The sequence below is a fragment of the Pieris rapae genome, chromosome 1, assembly GCF_905147795.1.
Source record: "Pieris rapae chromosome 1, ilPieRapa1.1, whole genome shotgun sequence".
Lineage (NCBI taxonomy): Eukaryota > Metazoa > Arthropoda > Insecta > Lepidoptera > Pieridae > Pieris > Pieris rapae.
The window spans coordinates 3,282,563-3,301,190 of record NC_059509.1 but is presented as its reverse complement, the minus strand read 5'-3'; the positions used below and the strand labels follow the sequence as shown (position 1 = coordinate 3,301,190).

Here is an 18,628-nt window from a genome sequence, read left to right as displayed (position 1 = left end):
AATGTTTACAATCAAATATTGTTAAAAAATAATTATCACGCCTGAAATGTTAGGCACAAAAACTGTTATGTAAAAATACAAGCTGTGTATTTACTATTTACGCCAGTGTCATACTGTTAGTTGTTAAAGTCAGTTGTTAAAACTGACAAATCGTTAAAATTCACGAGTAGAAATTGTGATTTTGTTTTCGTAGTTTGTAAATTGTACTACTAATTAATCATCACACAAGGACTACGATTCTCGATTGATATTCATTTATCGTTATTCATTACTAAGTTTGTCTTTATACTGTTGCATGTGCGTTATTGCGAGTGATTTCTGTTCTTTCGATTATGTATTTTTATTTTCTTATTCGTTCTAAATTGATAAAATAAAGCCAATAAACTATAGTCTATATTACTAAAAAAAGTATTCGACAAGTGTTCAGTTTGCGTTATTTATTTGTGTTGAAACTTTCGAGATGCCTGTGACACTCATGGACAGGTTGCCCTTGCCGAACCTGAAGGTTTATTCGGCGGGAAGTGTTTTACTGCTTTCTATTGCAGTTTATTACGCCGTTAATGTAACTAGTGATCCTAATTGGAGAACAAATGCCACTCTCCAAAAGCAGCAAGATGTACATATGGAAGCTGCAGATATAGATGGTGCCAGAAATTTCACTGAGCAAATGATGGAAGTTATGACCTTTATGATTCAAGAGCCCCTGTGTATGTGGGTGAGTAATGCTTCAAATGATTATTGAATAGAAGTTGTTTACAAACATTGTGTTAAAAATAAACATTGGCAATAATATGAATTGGCTGTGTTAGAGCTACCAATTTTAATTAGTGTACTGATGTACTGATCATTCAAATTATTCTTTACTTAATTTATTATTTTATGAAATTAATAAAATTTATCTAAGATATTAATTTATGTGTATATTTTTTCATTAGCTTGTTACAATATATTTATATATGTAATAATATATTTATATATTTAATTATGTAACAAGATATTTACTTTTTGAAAATATTTAGAAATGTATGTTTAGCACATTTTTTTGTATATTAATTAAAATATAACAAATATTTTATTTTGATTTGTTAATATATATATATATAATCCCTCACAATGTTTTGGAGGCAGACTGGCACACCATCCACTATTTGATAGCTTGGTATTATATTATTTACTACTACATTTTTTGGTATTATTCAATAAATATTAAGAGTTTATTAAGGTGGAACTGGTTTGCAAGGTTAAAATGTTTTTCAGAAATTAGCCAGTAGTGCTCTTTCTCAACACTGTGAACTTGGAATTTAAATATTTTTTTATGCTAAATAGTTATAGTTTATAAAAAAATATTTGTAGTAAATATTTTCAACAATATTCTAAGTCATATAAATTCTGAAAGTCTGCTAGGTTATATAAAAAAATAGTCACTTTTAGTGAAAGTATTTGTAAGATTACATCCAAAAATAGTTTACGTTCATTGCGCAGCATCTACACTATCAGTACAGTGCGGTATATAATATTTTACAATAATCAAGTGAATTTTTTATTTGTCTTATATCAACGCCTATTAGGATCTCGCAAATGTCGTTAACTCGAAATTGATTCATGAATGTTACTCTAGTTCAAATCGCGTTTAATCATCTAAGAAATAAAGAAACCTATAACAAATAAATTGCAGCTTACGCAATTGGAAAGCGTATTAACAAAAATACTGTGATGTAAGGGAAAGTGGCGAGTATTGTGCAATGATTTTATCCTCAAGATGCGATTGCTACGCACTTTCTCTAAAGCATAAATGATATTAATTTTAAGTTACTTAGTATCATTTATACACTTTTACTTTGGCCAAATTTTAAATTTTAAACATCGTATATTAGTGCACTCCAGTCACCGATAATTTTACTGAAGTAAAAATAAGGTTACTTATACTCCGGAAGTAACCTCGGTTTGCGGTACTGCCGCCGGTGTTAGATAAGGCATCAGGTGACCTTGTCGAGTTGTCTTTATTGCCGACTTGAGTGCTGCGGCGCTCGAGAAGGCTACCGCGGTTACCTCAATAATTATAATATGTATAACTCATGTATTTCCTTTGGGGTGTAGAATTAGCATTTCTAACTGGTTTTTCCATCAAATGTTATATTTGTGTGTATCAAAGTTTCTATTTATCTTGCCTACCGTTGTATATGTGTAAATTCTTTTGCTTGAATTCTCTCTTCTGCTTTAATCTTCGTACTTAAAAATCTCTCTTTTTGCCTCAAGTGGAACTGATGAACTGAACAATAATAAGATGAAACTTTCTAGTAGGGAAACGCTATTAAGTATTACATATACTGACATGATTTGGTTGTTATCTCATGGATTTGTTTGTTCATGTATAAAGAAGCGATGTCATATTGTTCAGGGTAGTATTTCCCTTCGCGATGCATTGCTATCTATATTACATATGTAAATCCTACTTGTCGGAAAGGGATAAATGACTACGCTTTTAAAAACATTGTTTAAATATATATTACTTAATAGTATAGGTACAGCACAGTAGAAAATGCGATGCGACTTACACGTAGTTGGCAAGAAACTGATCATGTTTCTTAACCTTGATATTAGTAGTGGCCGATAAAAGATATAATATCCCGAAGTATAATATATATATAGTTCACAAAAAACATAATTAGTAGCATTTTTATTTCGTATCTTATCTTATTATCTTTTATAACATTATATAAAGCAAAATTTATTTGGATACCTTTTTAGTTGATTATAATATTTTAAGTACATATTTACAGTCACGGACTTCATCAAGTCGGAGTTGGTTGATAACCTTCACATTTCATTACTAATTTAAACTTCTCATCTATGCATAATGCGTCTATACATGTTATTTAATACTTTTAATAAGAACCATGTGTTGCAAAAATCCATATAAAATTTCGCATTCGTAAAAAATTGTTATGCCTATTATAGTCGACAAAAAGTAACGTACGAAATATAACATGCCTACAATTTAATGTTCAAGTAAATAGACAAGATCTCGGCCCAATTCTAAAATAACAAGAATATATCAACATCTCTAAATGTGTACAAAATTTTCCATGGTACTTTTCCTCTGCCGAAACGATGGAATTTTTTAGAATTTTAAATTAAGTCATACTTGCATTATTTGTTTCGAGTCGCCGATAACTAAGTGGGTGTGCGGTCAAAATAACGAGATTATTAGAGGTCGGTAACGCGTCATGGCACTGAAAAAACCCTAGCAAAGGGGCGTTACCCCTTGCGTGACGCCGACTACACAGTGATTCAAGTAATAATTGGAAATTAATTACATCTATTTCCAGGTTTTTCTTCAGACGCAGTGTAATGATTTCAAATACGTACGGGACTTGATTGTCATTATTAATTGTCATTGCTTGATCGTAAACACAATTGTTTTCACGTCATCTGGACAGTGGCCAGTCGATGCGCCATACAACCCAGCTATTTTCTTAAGCTATGTAGTTACAATAAATACGACGACCTTGACAACGTCTTGTATTATCTCGATAAAACGTGTTTATCTTATTATCTCAGATGTTTTTTGATGATTTGAATGGTATTTTCATATTATCTTTTAAAAGAAATCCACTATTACATATTTTTATTATATAGAACATTAAACAAGTGCAATACCAATTTTCATTCGTGTAATGTTCTCTGGTCGATATGATTTTGTTTAAGAAGTAATCAGCATTAGCCAAAACGGCGCTCCGTATTTGGATTTTTTTTAAAGACATGCGTATGACATGACGATTACTTCCGATTACCGTTGGTATAATTTATTATAAATTACGCAAAACGTATTGCGTCGGCGATATAACGTCAGATTTCGATAAGTTTAAACTAAGGAATTGGTAATTGTCACATAATTTTCGATTGAAATAAATTGACTGACTAACTGAGAGATCGTCTAACGCATTAATCAAGTATAGAAATATCTTAATAAAGTCTTAAAATATGTAATATAATTTTTGAACAACATACACTACTTAACTAGTCTGGCCATATTTACTGTTACATAAAAACTTTTCTTCTTTTCAACTTTTTAATTTTTTTGAATTTGGATCACCTATTTTATGTATAAAAAAAATTCCATTTTGTGCCATTCCACATACATGTATTTTCTCGCGATCATTATCAAACTACAATATAGGATGTGGTGTAAAAGGAAATACGATTATAGATGATGGATGACTGGCATCATCTAGAATAGGCCTCAAGTCTTTAAGACTTCTAATTATGGTCAGGTTTAGAGAACATGCTGAACCTGCTATAAACGACAAGGCGACATTGAGTCTCTTTAAAAATCTTTGAAGCAAGCAGTGGCGAAGTTTCTTTTGACAAACTTATGGATTTAAAGTATTGTAGCCAAACAGTTAAAAGGCCTATATAAAAAGAATAATAAATCCTACTACTTACATGAAAAATGAACAATGTAAACTGTTATTTTCCACAGTTGTTAATTTAATCTAATTTATACAAAAAGCTGTAATTGTTAAACAAGTGACTCAAAGCCAATCTTATAGTATATAGTATAAATTATTTATTTATTTTAAAAAGGCACACTTAAAAAACACATACAGACACTTACATAGACACGACATGCACAAAACAATACACTTGCATGTTCATCAATAACAAGTGTGAACAACATTTTAAAGGAAACATTACAATGATAAAAGAGAAAAATAATACAATAAACTAGATGAAGGAATATAAATAAGTAAATTAAAAATTTTATATATTTCTCATTTGCTATTGTTATTGGTGACGGAACGATATGTATATGTAATAATGTTTTATATTATACAGAATTGAAATAAAATTGTTTAATGTTTCAAGACCTAACCAAAAAATTTGCTCATCGAATTGATTAACTCCTCTTTATGTGTGTTGTTAATGTTATTTCCGTAGATATACCTCTACCCTTACGTTACCCCTAAACGTAACATCACTTTTTAAGTAGACGTGTGAGGATGCGAAATAAAGAGGTGTATATTTTGCGCAGACGCTGATCAACATGTCTTGGTGTCTGTTGGCGGTGGGTGGATGGGCGGTGGTGCGCGCAGTCTTCGGGCGTTTGCGCGTAGGTGAAGCGCAGCGCGCTAAAGACAAGCTGTGGAACTATGTGTTCTATAAGTTTATCTTCGTGTTTGGGGTGCTCAATGTCCACTACCTGGACGAGCTTCTTCTCTGGTGCGCCTGGTTTACGCTTCTTGGTGCGCTTACCTTGCTTACCCAGCTAGCGAAGGACAGATTTGAATATGTAAGTACCTAGGAACATATTATTTAAGTCTTTCATTCCAGACCAGAAAGGAATAGAAATATTAAGGTTCAAAGTCAGAGTAGAGTCTATATTATTGGAATAAGAAATTCCTTGGCTTCCGTAACTCGGCGATCAATTCAAGGAGGTGAGAGGTGATTGCCTTGTTTAAAATAAAATAAGAATTATCGTATTTTATTACAGTACCTACAATTTAAATAACGAATGAGAAAGATAATAAGAAACTTATTAATGCCGTAGTTATAATATCATGTTTATTGACTACTTGTAGGTTAACGTCCAGACGTAATAATTATCGTCTTATCTCTTAATTATATATTCATACCGGTGATAAGACATTTCTTATAAGATAATGTTTTTTATCTTACAAGAAATATCACATATAATACAAAAATATGCGGTCGAACTATCGTTTGTCCTCATATCGGTGTTTTGATGTTCTAGGTTTTATACAAATAACATTTGACATATTTTTATAATTTTATGATAGTAATAATCGTTAATATATAATATCAAAAATATGTCGTAGGAATGAAGTTGTTGTTTCCATGTGTAAGAACAAGATTCACTATAATTCACTTCTTTCACTTCACCGGTTTTACATAAATTTTATAGAATATATAATAAAAGAATAATGCCCGTGCGCATGTGCCACAACTTGTTTTATATTCTATTCCCGAATCTGACTCGTCAATCCCAGATCCCACTTCGAGCAAATGTTCAACGTCAATTCGTAAACAACCGAACGAGTTAAATGAGCAACTATGGCGCAAGCGTGCTTGTATCGTGATTCTTAAAAATGTGGTTATAGGTACATATTTCATTAAAACGTTTAGAAGTTAATAAAGTAAATACTAATATATTATGTTATTAAAAGCTAACACAAGACTATACGGAAATTTAAATGTCCCAATCGTTAATGTTTATTTAAAGCGGTTGTGTTTTAATTATAGAACATCACTTCCTATTAACTTTAATTATTATACAAATAACCTGCTTTATTTATATAGCTAATAGCTGTTTAGAGATATTTACGAACTACGTAGAATTTGTAAAAATGTAACCGAGAAACGAAAAATTCTGTATTAAGTAATTTTTGTTTTGTTTTAGCCTTTTGCTAAATCACAAATTAAAAATAAACCCCAAAGTAAAGCCCCAACCCCAAAAAAAATAAATGGAAATATGAATCATGACACACACAATGGATGTCCGTCACACCATACGTGTATAAGTGGTTTTCCTTAATTATTATCGCCTGATGTAAGTGAATCAAAGTGGTGTGACCGGTATGCAGAAAAAATTGCATTGTCTGTAGGAAAATAATTTAACAGTAGGCAAAGGGAGGATATGAAGCTTAGGCCACGCAGACTAGTTTGACTGGTTTTCCAGTACTAGTGAATGCTTGTTAGCGATCTCATTGCTGCTTTGTACTTACAGAATGTTACTCATTGTATTTAATCGGTTATAGGAATCACTTACACTTCAACATAATATTAGGGTTTTACAATTTCTATAGATATTGACTTGATAACATAGCAATACATCTTCAAGTCAACCCTGTGGTATCTACTAATTATAATTTAAAAAATAATAAAATTAATATTAACCATACTTTTTAAATCGGTTTTTTCATACAGTTAAATAGGAACTGTAGTGAATGATTAACTATTATACGCTACTAATTAGGCTATTTGCCGGCCAAGTAATGTTAGTTGGTCGTTGACCTTGTTGTTCTGAATTATATATTTGCCCTGGCCTAGATTTTAGCCAAAATAAAGACTACTGATACGAGTTCGGATACTCTATTTTAACTTATTCGAGAAACATATAGAATTGATAAGTCCCTCACTTTGTGTATCAGGGGAATAAATGTATTTTTATTTTGTTACAAAATCTTGAAAATAGTCACTTATAGCGGCTGGGCTATTTGTTTAGTTGTCGTCGTCGCCGACGTCCTCATCATGGGCGCACGGGAGGCTTGTAGCGCTGCTCGCTGGCGAGTTGATTGCTGGAACTACGCTGATGGCTGTGGCAGTACGATGGGGCCTGCCCGCTGGCCGGGACACATTCGCCTTCATGGCCGCTGAGGTAATATTTATTTATGATAAGTTTAACTTTCAATTTATTTATTTATTTATTTATTGTATAAATAATCTTAAATTGTAGAAGTTTGTATGGTGGAAACATAAACTGGACACAGTTTTTCTGTCCACCAGGACGTCGAAAATATTTAGTTAATTATAATTAACTTAATAAAGTGACATAATATACAACAAAACAAACACCTTTACCCTCAAAAATTGCACAAACAACGCACTAAAACAATCGAAATACCGCCGCTTCATACATAGCCGATGCAAGAAGCAATTACATTATTAGTTAGCATTTTATTTATTTAACTTAGGTTCGCGCTGAAAGTAAGTAAACGGTTTGTTCTTTGTCTCTGACCAGTTTCTCAGCATACAGCAATCGGCCTTACAAGGTAATTTTTGAAATTGTTCTGTAATAAATATTTATGTTTGAGTTGCTTAGCTTAGTTTATCTTCATGACATTTGTTACAGAAGCATTGTTGGATATTTTTTTGCTAATCTAGGAATAATTAATTCGGGTTGGCACAGCCACACAGATTTTTATTTAAGCTCCGTTTTTGTTTTAAAAATCACCCATGAATGTCTGTCCTATTGCTACAAACCATAATAATCTGTCCCCCGGTTTGCAGTGCGTGATAGCTATGGTGCCTTGCGTGCATGTAGTAGCTCGATTCGTACTTCGAGCACGCGGTGTTGATGCAGCCGGCTCCGCTGCCTACTACACGCATCTTGTATTTGACGTACGTATATAATATAGTATGTTGTATCATGTATGTTACAAATATAAAAACTTTGGGAAATTTCTTCGAGAAACTTTATGTTCCGCTTACTAAAGGGAGAAGACAGGGTTAGCCTGAAGAGTAAAATATCAGAAAAACCATCAACGCATGTCCCAAAAATCAGTCTTTAAAGATCATAATTGATCAAGGATTTTTACAGAAATCTAACCAAGGATTTTAAATATTGTGTGCTCAAAAACTCGCCGAATAACAAAATAATAAAATATGTTCTCAAATATATATTTAACGTTTGTCATTGTTTTGATAAAGAAATCAACAAACTTAATTTTGATAACAAGTTCCGCGTTATAGATACGTGACAAATATATATGTATATATTATATATATTTTTTCAAGGTTACGGCTTTCTGAGACAATATTTTTGATACTTTCTGGTTTTTAGTAATCAAGTGAATGGCTTATTTGTTGGTTTGGATATGGTCCAATCGCCTGATTAGATATAAATAGTCGCCGAACACAGTGAATTAGTTTCTAGCATTTTGTTAGGTTTATTTAAATTTTTATTATGACATTCTTGAGCAGCATTTAATGCAAAATTTTATGTATTTTGTAGAAACTACTTATAAAGGGCATCCAGAGACAGTCAGTCTAGGGATAACAATGTTTAACGCTAGACGAAACTGTGCGTTAAGATGTGATTCTTCAAACGTATATTGTAATATCATATCGCACATCGATGCGTGATGAACTAGAGATGCTATTGACCAATCACAGTCAAACAGAACACGCTATCGTTTCGTCTTCTCTATGAACAGACATTTCTTTTGATTATTTACATCTTCACGAAATTCAGTACATGATAAGTATTTATGTGTGTGTGCACATTGCAGGCGGTCGGGCTAATAGCTGAGACGGGTCACGTAGCCCACATGGTGGTTCACAGCAACGCGGTTGTTTCTATGGCCTCGATGGTGCTGTTGATGCAGCTGCGACACCTGCTACACGCACTTCTTGCCCGTCTTAAGAGACATCGCCTGTATGCTGCGCTGGCGCATCATATGAGCCGCAAGTAAGCATTATTTCGCATAAGCGAAAGTCGGGAACGTACTTTTTCGGTTTAGTGGGTTTTACGGTTGTATTTAATTAGTACATTAGGTGTACTTCACTGTTAACATAACATTGTTAATCTGTATATTTTAGTATTAGCTAAAGAAAATATTATTATGATCTTATTACTTGTAAGTATATAATAGGAAGATAAAATGTGCACAAGAAGCAGTCGCAAAGTTTTTTATGTTACCAACGATTTTACGAATTTTTTCATGTATGTATTGAGGTCGTATGAGTATAACCGTTAGTCCTAAATATGCTACGATCCGCTCACACAAGCAAATATTTTTCATTGTCATAATTACTTTTATCCACATCGCCTGATAATACCGTTAATTATTATTATAATATTTAAATATTAAGGATAAACATCTTATAAGAACATAACGAGCTTAGCTCGAGTAAATGCGTAATTAAATTTTAAATTGCTAGAAATTATATTTATGGTTTAATAAATTAAAAATTATACATCGTTAAATACGTCATTCGTGCATTAATTGAATAGCCTAGGTCCTTGGTTGGCAATTTAATTAACCAATCATTAAAATTGATTGACGGACATTTTTTACTAGTTCCGTGTCGACTCCATGTAACGTGTCTAGATTTAACGACCGACATTCTTGGAGAAAATCGTCTAGGAATCGTCTTCCATAAAATGATAAGCACCACCCTAAATAACGACAATTATAAAAAGTACATTTTAAGTTGCCGAATTTTGTTAAAACTGCAGAGTTGTTTATGTTACTATGTCGCTTTATTGTCCGTAATTAACTCGATTATCAGCATCATATGTACCGAACTTTCTTAGAAATCCGTTTTTTGTTTACAATATGGGATTGCTTGAACGAAGATGAATGAAGAAGATTTATAACGAAGATGCCTCAATATCACAAAATATGAATAAAATGAGTAAATAATACAATATAATTTCTGGTGAAGCATAAGTCGTTTACTAGAGTATTGTTATATCCGATCTTTGCCAAAGAATAATAATAGTATAAAACTATTTTAAGTGTGAATTTATAATATATTTTCTATTCATAAACATTTTGTGAAAATGTGAGAAGATGCGCTATTGAACCTATTTTTATGTAATTTTAGTAAAACGATGTACCTACTGAAAGCTAATTTCTGCTCGTTTTATTAAAGTTCTAGACGTGTTCTAGAATTGCGCATTTTATCGCGCGAGATATAAAAGTGGGAAGTTTATAATTAGGGTTAATGATTCGCTGGTAATGATGTGATTAAAAATCTATTTCCATACGATTGAGGACAATCGATTTTACCACTTAATTACATTACAAACATGAGTTTGTATATTTATAATTTAATGGTATGAGCTATTAATAACTAATTTAAACTTGATTGAGTTAAAATAATAAAAACGTACCGTACGTTGCACGTAGATCGGAACGTTTCAAAGCAAATTCGTACATAAATTGAATTGTTATTCGGTTTGGGGCACATTCTTTAAAGGTCACGCCCCAACATATCATTTATGCCGTGTATTTTAAATATTAATTAAAATGTATGCAAATTGATATATTCCGTTAACTTCAAAGGTCGGCGAGTTTGTGTATCGTTGTCCTCGACACTACATATTACAGTGCTAACATTATACTCTGTGCTTCTCTGGCGTTATAGAGAGTTGTCCTTATATAGAAGGAAATATCATATATGGACAACAAGGTGAATCAACCAAAGCCAAGTTTTACTTTAACAAACTAAGCGCAACTAAGCTTTAATTTGATGTTGTGTTGCAACACTGATTTTCAGTGTCTGTCCGTCTTAAATTGACAGCTATACCTAGGTACATACGAAACGGGAAGTTAGAATGTATGAAATAGAACAACTCCCAGCCTAATAAAGGCAATTTTCGTGCAAACTAGTCAAAAATCATTTATTCATATAGGAAACACAATGTACTTATAAACTTCAAAAAAAGAAAGAGGTTAATTTTTTTAAATTAAATGCTTCTCTCTTTTACGTTTACTGCCAGTTCTTAAGTCAAGGGCGTAGAATGGAAGAGAAGAACTGGCAATAAACTATCCGCCACTCTTTTTAATTGCCAAGTATTTTTTTGTTTTATACAACGTTTGTAAGGAGCTGATATTATTACACCATGTTCCACATGACACCTTAAGTAATAAATAATGATAATTTAAACTAAAAATAACCAGCGATTAGTATTACGCTAAATAAAAACGATGGGTTATTTTATTTAAAGCATGAATGTCAGAAAAGGACGATTAGCTTAGTCGACGCCCCGGTGATAAAGTAGCCGGGGATGGTAGGCTTAAATGTTACGATCGTGGTATGTAATTTCTAAAGGTATAATGGTAAACGATGCAAGTTGCCTATTTATTATAATAACATTCTTATCTATAATTATTTGCACAATTTTGAAGTAGTCTTGCTTATTTGGATAGTCATGATGCAAAAAATGTTATCACGAAAAATGAATTTGAAATGTATGTAAAAGGCACGCTTGCAAGTTTGAGGAAATTGGATCGTTGATAATAAAACGAAATTAAAAACATGATTAGGTAAACCAGTATTAAAAAATGACAAAGAAACTAATTATTCGTAAGAGGGCGGCTAAATAGACACCTTTTGTTACTTGTAAAAGCTTTGAACGCAAGCATTAAAGTCTTATGTCTGCAGCTACCCTATGGCCAGCCCGGAGGAGGTGGAAAAGAACCAGGATAACTGCGCCATCTGTTGGGAACCCATGAAGGAGGCGCGTAAGCTGCCTTGCGCTCATCTATTCCACAAGTAAGCCTCTAACCGTTTAAAATGTGAATCCTCAAGAAAACAGAGTATCAACTCTTAAAAGGCCGTCAACGCACTCGCGAGCCCTCTGGCATTGAGAGTGGGCGACGGCATCACTTAACATCATATTCAATATAAAAAAACACAAATTTTGTAAGGAGCGTTTATTACCTTGTTTAGCCATGCTTTTAAACTATGAATGTGATTTTTTATCCTCTCTTAAGAATTTTAGAGTCTTAAATTCTTTAGAGTGTCTAGTTTCACGAGTCATTTAGCTTGCAGCTTTAGTTCCTTATCCATCGCGGTAGGCTAGTGTGATAACCAGCCAATCACATTGACCCCCCTTGCTTGCTTGAGTTTATTTAAATTAAACTGTTATTTAACCTACTAATACACTTAATAACTGAGATAGCCGTTCATTGGCATTAACTAGATAAGGAATTCGATTAAAAAACATCTACTTACTTCCGTATGTCAAAAATTTATGGGAGTCACAGTTCTAAATGTCGACTCTGAATATTACTCTTAGGCGTCTGTCTTGTACAAAGGTAACTCAGATGAGTAAATATGGGTTTGTTATGTTATTAATTTTCCTTGGGTCTTTTTGTAAAATAGACCCTCATACAAAAAATCTTAACCCTTTAGAATCTTTCTATCTTATTTGTAGTCTGTATGGAAAGGGAATCGTCGTGGTTTCAATGTCGTAGTGTTAAATATGAAAAAAAAAATAGTTTTTGTGAATAAATTAAATTAGGCAGTAGCAAATAATTGAATTAGTGCGCATAACCGCCTCGCTGATTTTGTTCGCAACTATATAAAGTGTATGTATGTTTCTACAGCTCTTGCCTTTGTCGTTGGGTGCAACAAGACGCATCGTGCCCCACATGCAGACGATCACTATCGGCCCGCCCCACGCCGCCGCCCGCTACGCTCACGCCTCTGTCTCCGCTTAATCCACTTAACCCGCTCACACACATTGGCTCCGATCCGCCCGCCGCTAACCACCTTTTCCACTTTGATGGTAAGTGCTTGTACGTAATGTCTTCAAATAGTTTCAATTGCCAGAGCTAGATATGTATTTATAGAGCCATAAATATAACGAGCACGGCAAGCTGAAGAATAAAAACGTAAAATAAAATTCAAAGCTAATTAAATGCTCCTGTTTTGATTGGTACAATAATATTTTAACGTTTTTACGTACGCTACAAATGTTCACCGCTCAGATAACCACAGACACCAAACAATCAATAACAATAAATATTTAAGTATAGGAATAAAAGTTTCCTAGGTAAATACCTAGGAAACGTTAAAAACATTTTGATTAATGTGACTCGTGACCTCTCACCTGATGAGTGATTTACATTAAATGATTGACTGCGGAAATACATTTAATCTAATCAATATCAAACTTAGTTATATCAAAACACTTTTTATTTATTACGTTTTGAATAATTTACCTGTAAAAACCAATGTCATAAAACCACATCGCCAAGGTTAAAACGATAATGTTGTTTATTCGGGGTCAGTCATGACTGCATTTACAATAAATCCTTAAATTAAATTTAAAGAATTATTTATTATTACGTCATGGCTACACGTTACTGTCAATTTGACAGAGTTTCTATAATACTAAAATGCATTAAAAATATTACACCGGCGATATAATGTGATGGTGGCGTCCTGTGTCAATGTGGGTGCGGCTTGTTTTTGCGTGTTGGGCGCGGTCTGGCTCCTCCTCGCACTTATGTGTCTGCCACGAAACGGGAATGGTGATGACTTTCGCTCTCATTGTTCTAGTGATGTACATTGAAAGAGTTTAGGATTCGTTCAGCGCAATTAAGTTAGCTAGATTCGACAGATGCGCAGAAGTTACCAGGTTTTTTCTAAAACATATCATATTCTTCTTGCGTCAAGGTAGTTTTCCTCCCAGGAAATTGTTGGAATAAAAAACTTGTTTGTAACGCATGTTAGGGTAATAAAGATATAGTCATCTTTAAAACGAGATTAAACTCTCTTATTAGGAACCCTTTCAGGTCAAATACCTGTATTAATAAACGAAACGATACGAAACAAACCAATATGAAATTGCAATATAACTATGTATGTATTTCAAATTTAAAAAATATCTCCATATGACTTTTAGTTTCCCAGAAATATGTGTAGCAAAATGCTCAAGTTTATGAAATTTTACACTAAATAGATTGCATTTTTATGAATACTCAAGTTTTATCAAAATTTAACTAAATTACACATGTAATGAAATAACAATTCAAATTTATAACTTTTAAGTCTGGGGCTTACAGCAAAGCTATTTAGTATACATAATTTATACATCTACCATATCTTATAAAAAATAACTCTATTCGTAGAGGATATCGTAGTTGATTACTAGAAGAAAAGATATTCATTAGTATTCGAAGAAGGCTCCATTATAGGTCCATGTAACATAATAACGAATTGTGGTATTTCAGATCAATTCTTTAGATGAGTGCCTATCTCGACTTTGCAATTGTAGATATTGCATTGCAAAATTTATGATTGTCTATGCTTAGCGACTGAGTAATTTTCTTAGTCTATAGGAGTATAGGTTCTTAGACAATGGGTCTGACAGTCCAGTGTTTTCCAGGCTCCCGATATGTTTCGTGGCTGCCCAGTTTCTCTGTGGAGGTGACAAGAGTACCAGCCCCTGCCGTCGCCACCCCGGCCCCGCAGACTAACACGCCACTTTCACCGCAACTGGACGCTATTATTGCACAGGTAATGCATGAATTAATACTATAAAAAATAATTTTAATCTCTTTAAAAATTTGTCAGTTTATTTCTTACATATTGCATATATACATATTACAGATTGTCCTTGTTCTAATATTTGTGGTGTTCAAGAGCATAAATTAAATAAAATAACTTGTTAAATTGACTTTTATAAGATTTACTTATATGAATGACGTTCTACTTATATTTGTAACAGGTGTCAGCTGTGTTCCCACAGTACAGCGCAGCAGCGGTACGTGCCGACGTGTCCCGTACCCGTTCAGCTCACCTCACAATCGAGAACATTCTGGAAGGACGATTGCCCGCGCCCCTTTCACCTCCCACAGGTTAGACACATCATAGTCTTTAATAATAAAATAAATTGTTCGGATCGCAAAAATATGGGTCGCTGCGGCGTAAACTTGTAGAACATATAAATATCTGACAAGTATTTTTCGACTTTACCTTAGCCTAGTATTTACCCTAAGATTATATGATAAAGCTTAAAATCAACTGAATCACTTAAATAAATACATGTTTCTTTAGTTATAAAAGTTCAAAATGTAACCCAAGATATCTAAAGCCAGTAACAGTAACTCGAAAAATATGCAGGGAGCATGTCATTTGAAAGATAAATGTGAATATGTATGATAAAATTTTATATATACTATAGACGTGTGTCCATAATTTAAAGATATCTATACCCAGTATTAAATGTTATTTGTGGTGATTTAACATAAATGTAAATTTATTAAATAAAATATGTTTTTTCCCTTATGGATTTATAGGAATGGTTTTGGATTCCCAAAATGAATATCCACTCACGACACTACCGCCTTAAATGTTATCACACCGCCAAATATCCCACTGCTACTGTTCATATAATTATTTTGTAATTATATATTTGCTCGCCTTCAGAAATCTAATACATACCAAAAATAAGTTTTTTTTATTTAGAGAATGCAAGGCAAGTAAATCTTGAGCCAGCCGCCTCCGCTCCCGAAACCGTTGCTGAACTTCACAGGTATTTATAATTTTGTTTAGACATGGTTGTTTTAATATTGTACAAATTGTTTCATACAGTTTTGTCAGTAATTAAAAATAGAAGACCTAGACTTTAATACGTTAGTTTCGAGCCTCAGTACAACTTAACATTATTAATTGACAGCGCTGAGTCGGTGGAAGCGGAGTTTTCAGAGAGCGCCGCAGAACGTGAGATGGCGCTGAGACGTCGTAAAATGCAATTGCTTGACGCTGCCAGGAGACGATACTTGCAAAGACTTCGCCCCAATACAACAGAACATGGGATGATGTCCTGAATCACGAATTGGCTTTAAATTGTATGTAACTGACGTCAGGTGTATCGAACTGTATATGACGTAACAGAGGTAAATTGATCTCAAACGCATTCGTTTTAAGGATATAAATGATTAAGTGAAGCTTGACTTTTTCGACAATTCAAATTGCTAAGGACATCACGGAATCGATCTTAATTAACTTGTAAATAGATATGTTCGACATTATTGTAACCGCACAAAGTCATCAAACATACCTTTTTTAATAATTATAAATAAAATTACTAAGTACTTAAATGACCCGTTTTGGGTGGGATAAACCTTTAATAACTTGTTTCCATAGTTAACAATAATCCGTCTGGCGCTCAGCGAATGTGAGAACTCATAAATTTTAACTCAAAAGTAATAATGAAAAATAGACATCCGAGTTGAATTTAGCGAAGAGCCAATGATTTACAATTTTCAGAGTATATTGTACACAATAACAAATTTAATTATTCTCATGGTTTATTAAGGTCTGACACCAATTTAGGGAAACAATAACCGAAGATGTTTTATTGCTTCTTTAAAACATTTATAACACAAGGTCACTTTGTACTGTGTAGTGAAACATTTGAGAGGCTGATTCTACATGTTAAAATGTTATGTGATAGTTTTTTTGGGTTAGAAATCTAAACCAACATGAGAGTAATAAAATAATATAAAGGTTTATTCCTGTAATCATCTGTGCTATTAAATTTTGTGGTTTTATAAAGTTATGTTTATAAAATCAAATGACTAAACTCGGGTCACCAGTGATTTTGTGATACAGAATGCTTGTATATATATTATTTTTATTTTATTATTTCACTAAAATTGTCAATAGATAGATTATTTTGTTGCTGATAATAAAGTATTTTATTTAAAATTAACTAACTATTCCTATCTATTTTCAGTTAAGTGTTGCTCATTTTCATGGTTAATGCTTTGTTATTTTAAATAATTATATGTAGATAAATTTTAAGAGTATTTTTGTATGACTATCTTTATTGAAAGAATGACTTGTCCATTATAGATAGTTTTCTCTATCCTATTATCATAATTATAAATGTTTGTAGATGGCAGACTTGCCATATATAGCAATATCAAAAAATATATAAAAATAAAAAGAGCACATCCTTCATTTAGATTATTATTATAGATATTAATTAATATTTTATTTAAAAACTATAAAAATGTAGTTAAATTGCATTAATTTTTAATTTTTTTAACATTTGCACCGTCTTGTTATTATCAAAATTTTATTTAAATACTTCTTACATGTTCCATTGAAAGCAGGATTGCAGTTTTAGTATATGATGTATTAAAATTAAATACTAGTCAATAAAAACTAACATAAACATTCAACTGATTTTATTTTAGAAAATCCCAGAATGAAAACATTATTTGACCATGCCCTCACTGTATTCAAATTGTTATAGACTTACAGTATTGATAATAAATTAACACGACATATAAATCGTGAAAAACATATTTATCCAATGAAATTCATAACTACAATGTGAAGAACTAAATGTGCAAATATGAAATCTGCAAATCCTCGCTCAGCACTTAGTCCTGAGAACTCATTTTTGTTTTCAGGATTGACTTGTAACCGCAAACAAACTGAAACGAACATAACCTCTATTAGTATACGAATATTGAAATAAAGCAACCGTAAAATTATAACCGAATTTAAACTTACCCCCCAGTACAAATGAGCTAACACAAGAAATAAATCCAGAAAGGAATGAATTGAAAGGAAATGTGCCAACCAGACAACAATAAATGAACTGAATAACACCGGTCAAGAAAACGTACAACAAATACGCATCTACGATTTTCAGTTTCTTTGAAGTTTTATTTGCGTATTCTTGGTACAGCTTCGGAATTATTGATACTATTGAAGTCATTTTGTATTTTTTCACAAAGTATAAATATTCACAAGACGATATGAACAATTTAGTAGTCTAATTACTAATAATCACAAAATATATAGATTATAGACTACTAATTATATAGTATGTCACAACAAAAGACGAATAAGAGCTGTATTTATATCAGCATTAGGGTCTCATATTAATTATAGTCAGTAGCTGCAATAGACTAGTAGAAGGCAGTAAATTATAGCTGATACTTGACATTCAGTTTTAACACTTCTGCATTGACGTGGCTTTAAAGATTATTGTTTGCATAGATATATAATTAATATTTACAGATGTGTTCCGTTGTTTCAAAAGTATGCTTGTGATATCATGTTGTAAAGTTATTATTTAATAATTTAGGATTTTGATGCTTTTACAAGAAACTTTATGTGGGTTTTAGTTTTTTATTGTCTTGTACGGGTATAATTTACTTAAATTAACAATACATATAAATAACTGTTTTCTACAATATTTCCTAAATATTGAATCGTAATTTTAACTTGTCAAAATTTTCATTTTAAAGAAGTTGATTTATGATTTAAACTTTATTTCTTATTACTAAAAAAAAATTATAGTTTTTTATACAGGGTGTCCCAAAAGTCGACGTCTAGTCGA

At 32.3% G+C, this 18,628-nt stretch overlaps 2 protein-coding genes across 2 annotated transcripts; one reads left to right on the top strand and one right to left on the bottom strand.

Moving 5' to 3' along the window:
* Nucleotides 1–103: 103 nt before the first annotated feature.
* On the top strand, nucleotides 104–17,456 carry LOC110994773 (E3 ubiquitin-protein ligase AMFR). Its single transcript, XM_022261617.2, has 11 exons — nucleotides 104–715; nucleotides 5,036–5,293; nucleotides 7,247–7,399; nucleotides 8,032–8,142; nucleotides 9,033–9,211; nucleotides 11,917–12,027; nucleotides 12,864–13,045; nucleotides 14,651–14,781; nucleotides 14,993–15,122; nucleotides 15,733–15,799; nucleotides 15,944–17,456. Exons 1-11 carry the CDS (start codon nucleotides 461–463, stop codon nucleotides 16,092–16,094), a joined length of 1,728 nt encoding a protein of 575 aa, XP_022117309.2. The 5' UTR covers nucleotides 104–460; the 3' UTR covers nucleotides 16,095–17,456.
* Nucleotides 17,448–18,072, bottom strand: LOC110994774 (dolichyl-diphosphooligosaccharide--protein glycosyltransferase subunit DAD1). Its single transcript, XM_022261618.2, has 2 exons — nucleotides 17,794–18,072; nucleotides 17,448–17,714 (listed from the first exon to the last, which is right to left on the bottom strand). The coding sequence occupies exons 1-2, from the start codon at nucleotides 17,999–18,001 to the stop codon at nucleotides 17,584–17,586; spliced, it is 339 nt and encodes a 112-aa protein (XP_022117310.1). The 5' UTR covers nucleotides 18,002–18,072; the 3' UTR covers nucleotides 17,448–17,583.
* Between the last annotated feature and the right edge of the window lie 556 nt (nucleotides 18,073–18,628).

Coding starts and splice junctions, on each gene's coding strand:
- LOC110994773 (XM_022261617.2), top strand. CDS start 461: ATGCCTGTGACACTCATGGACAGGTTGCCCTTGCCGAACCTGAAGGTT. Junction 9,212..11,916: donor GCGCATCATATGAGCCGCAA/GTAAGCATTATT, acceptor TTATGTCTGCAG/CTACCCTATGGCCAGCCCGG. Junction 15,123..15,732: donor GCCCCTTTCACCTCCCACAG/GTTAGACACATC, acceptor TTTTTTATTTAG/AGAATGCAAGGCAAGTAAAT.
- LOC110994774 (XM_022261618.2), bottom strand. CDS start 18,001: ATGACTTCAATAGTATCAATAATTCCGAAGCTGTACCAAGAATACGCA. Junction 17,715..17,793: donor TAGCTCATTTGTACTGGGGG/GTAAGTTTAAAT, acceptor TGTTCGTTTCAG/TTTGTTTGCGGTTACAAGTC.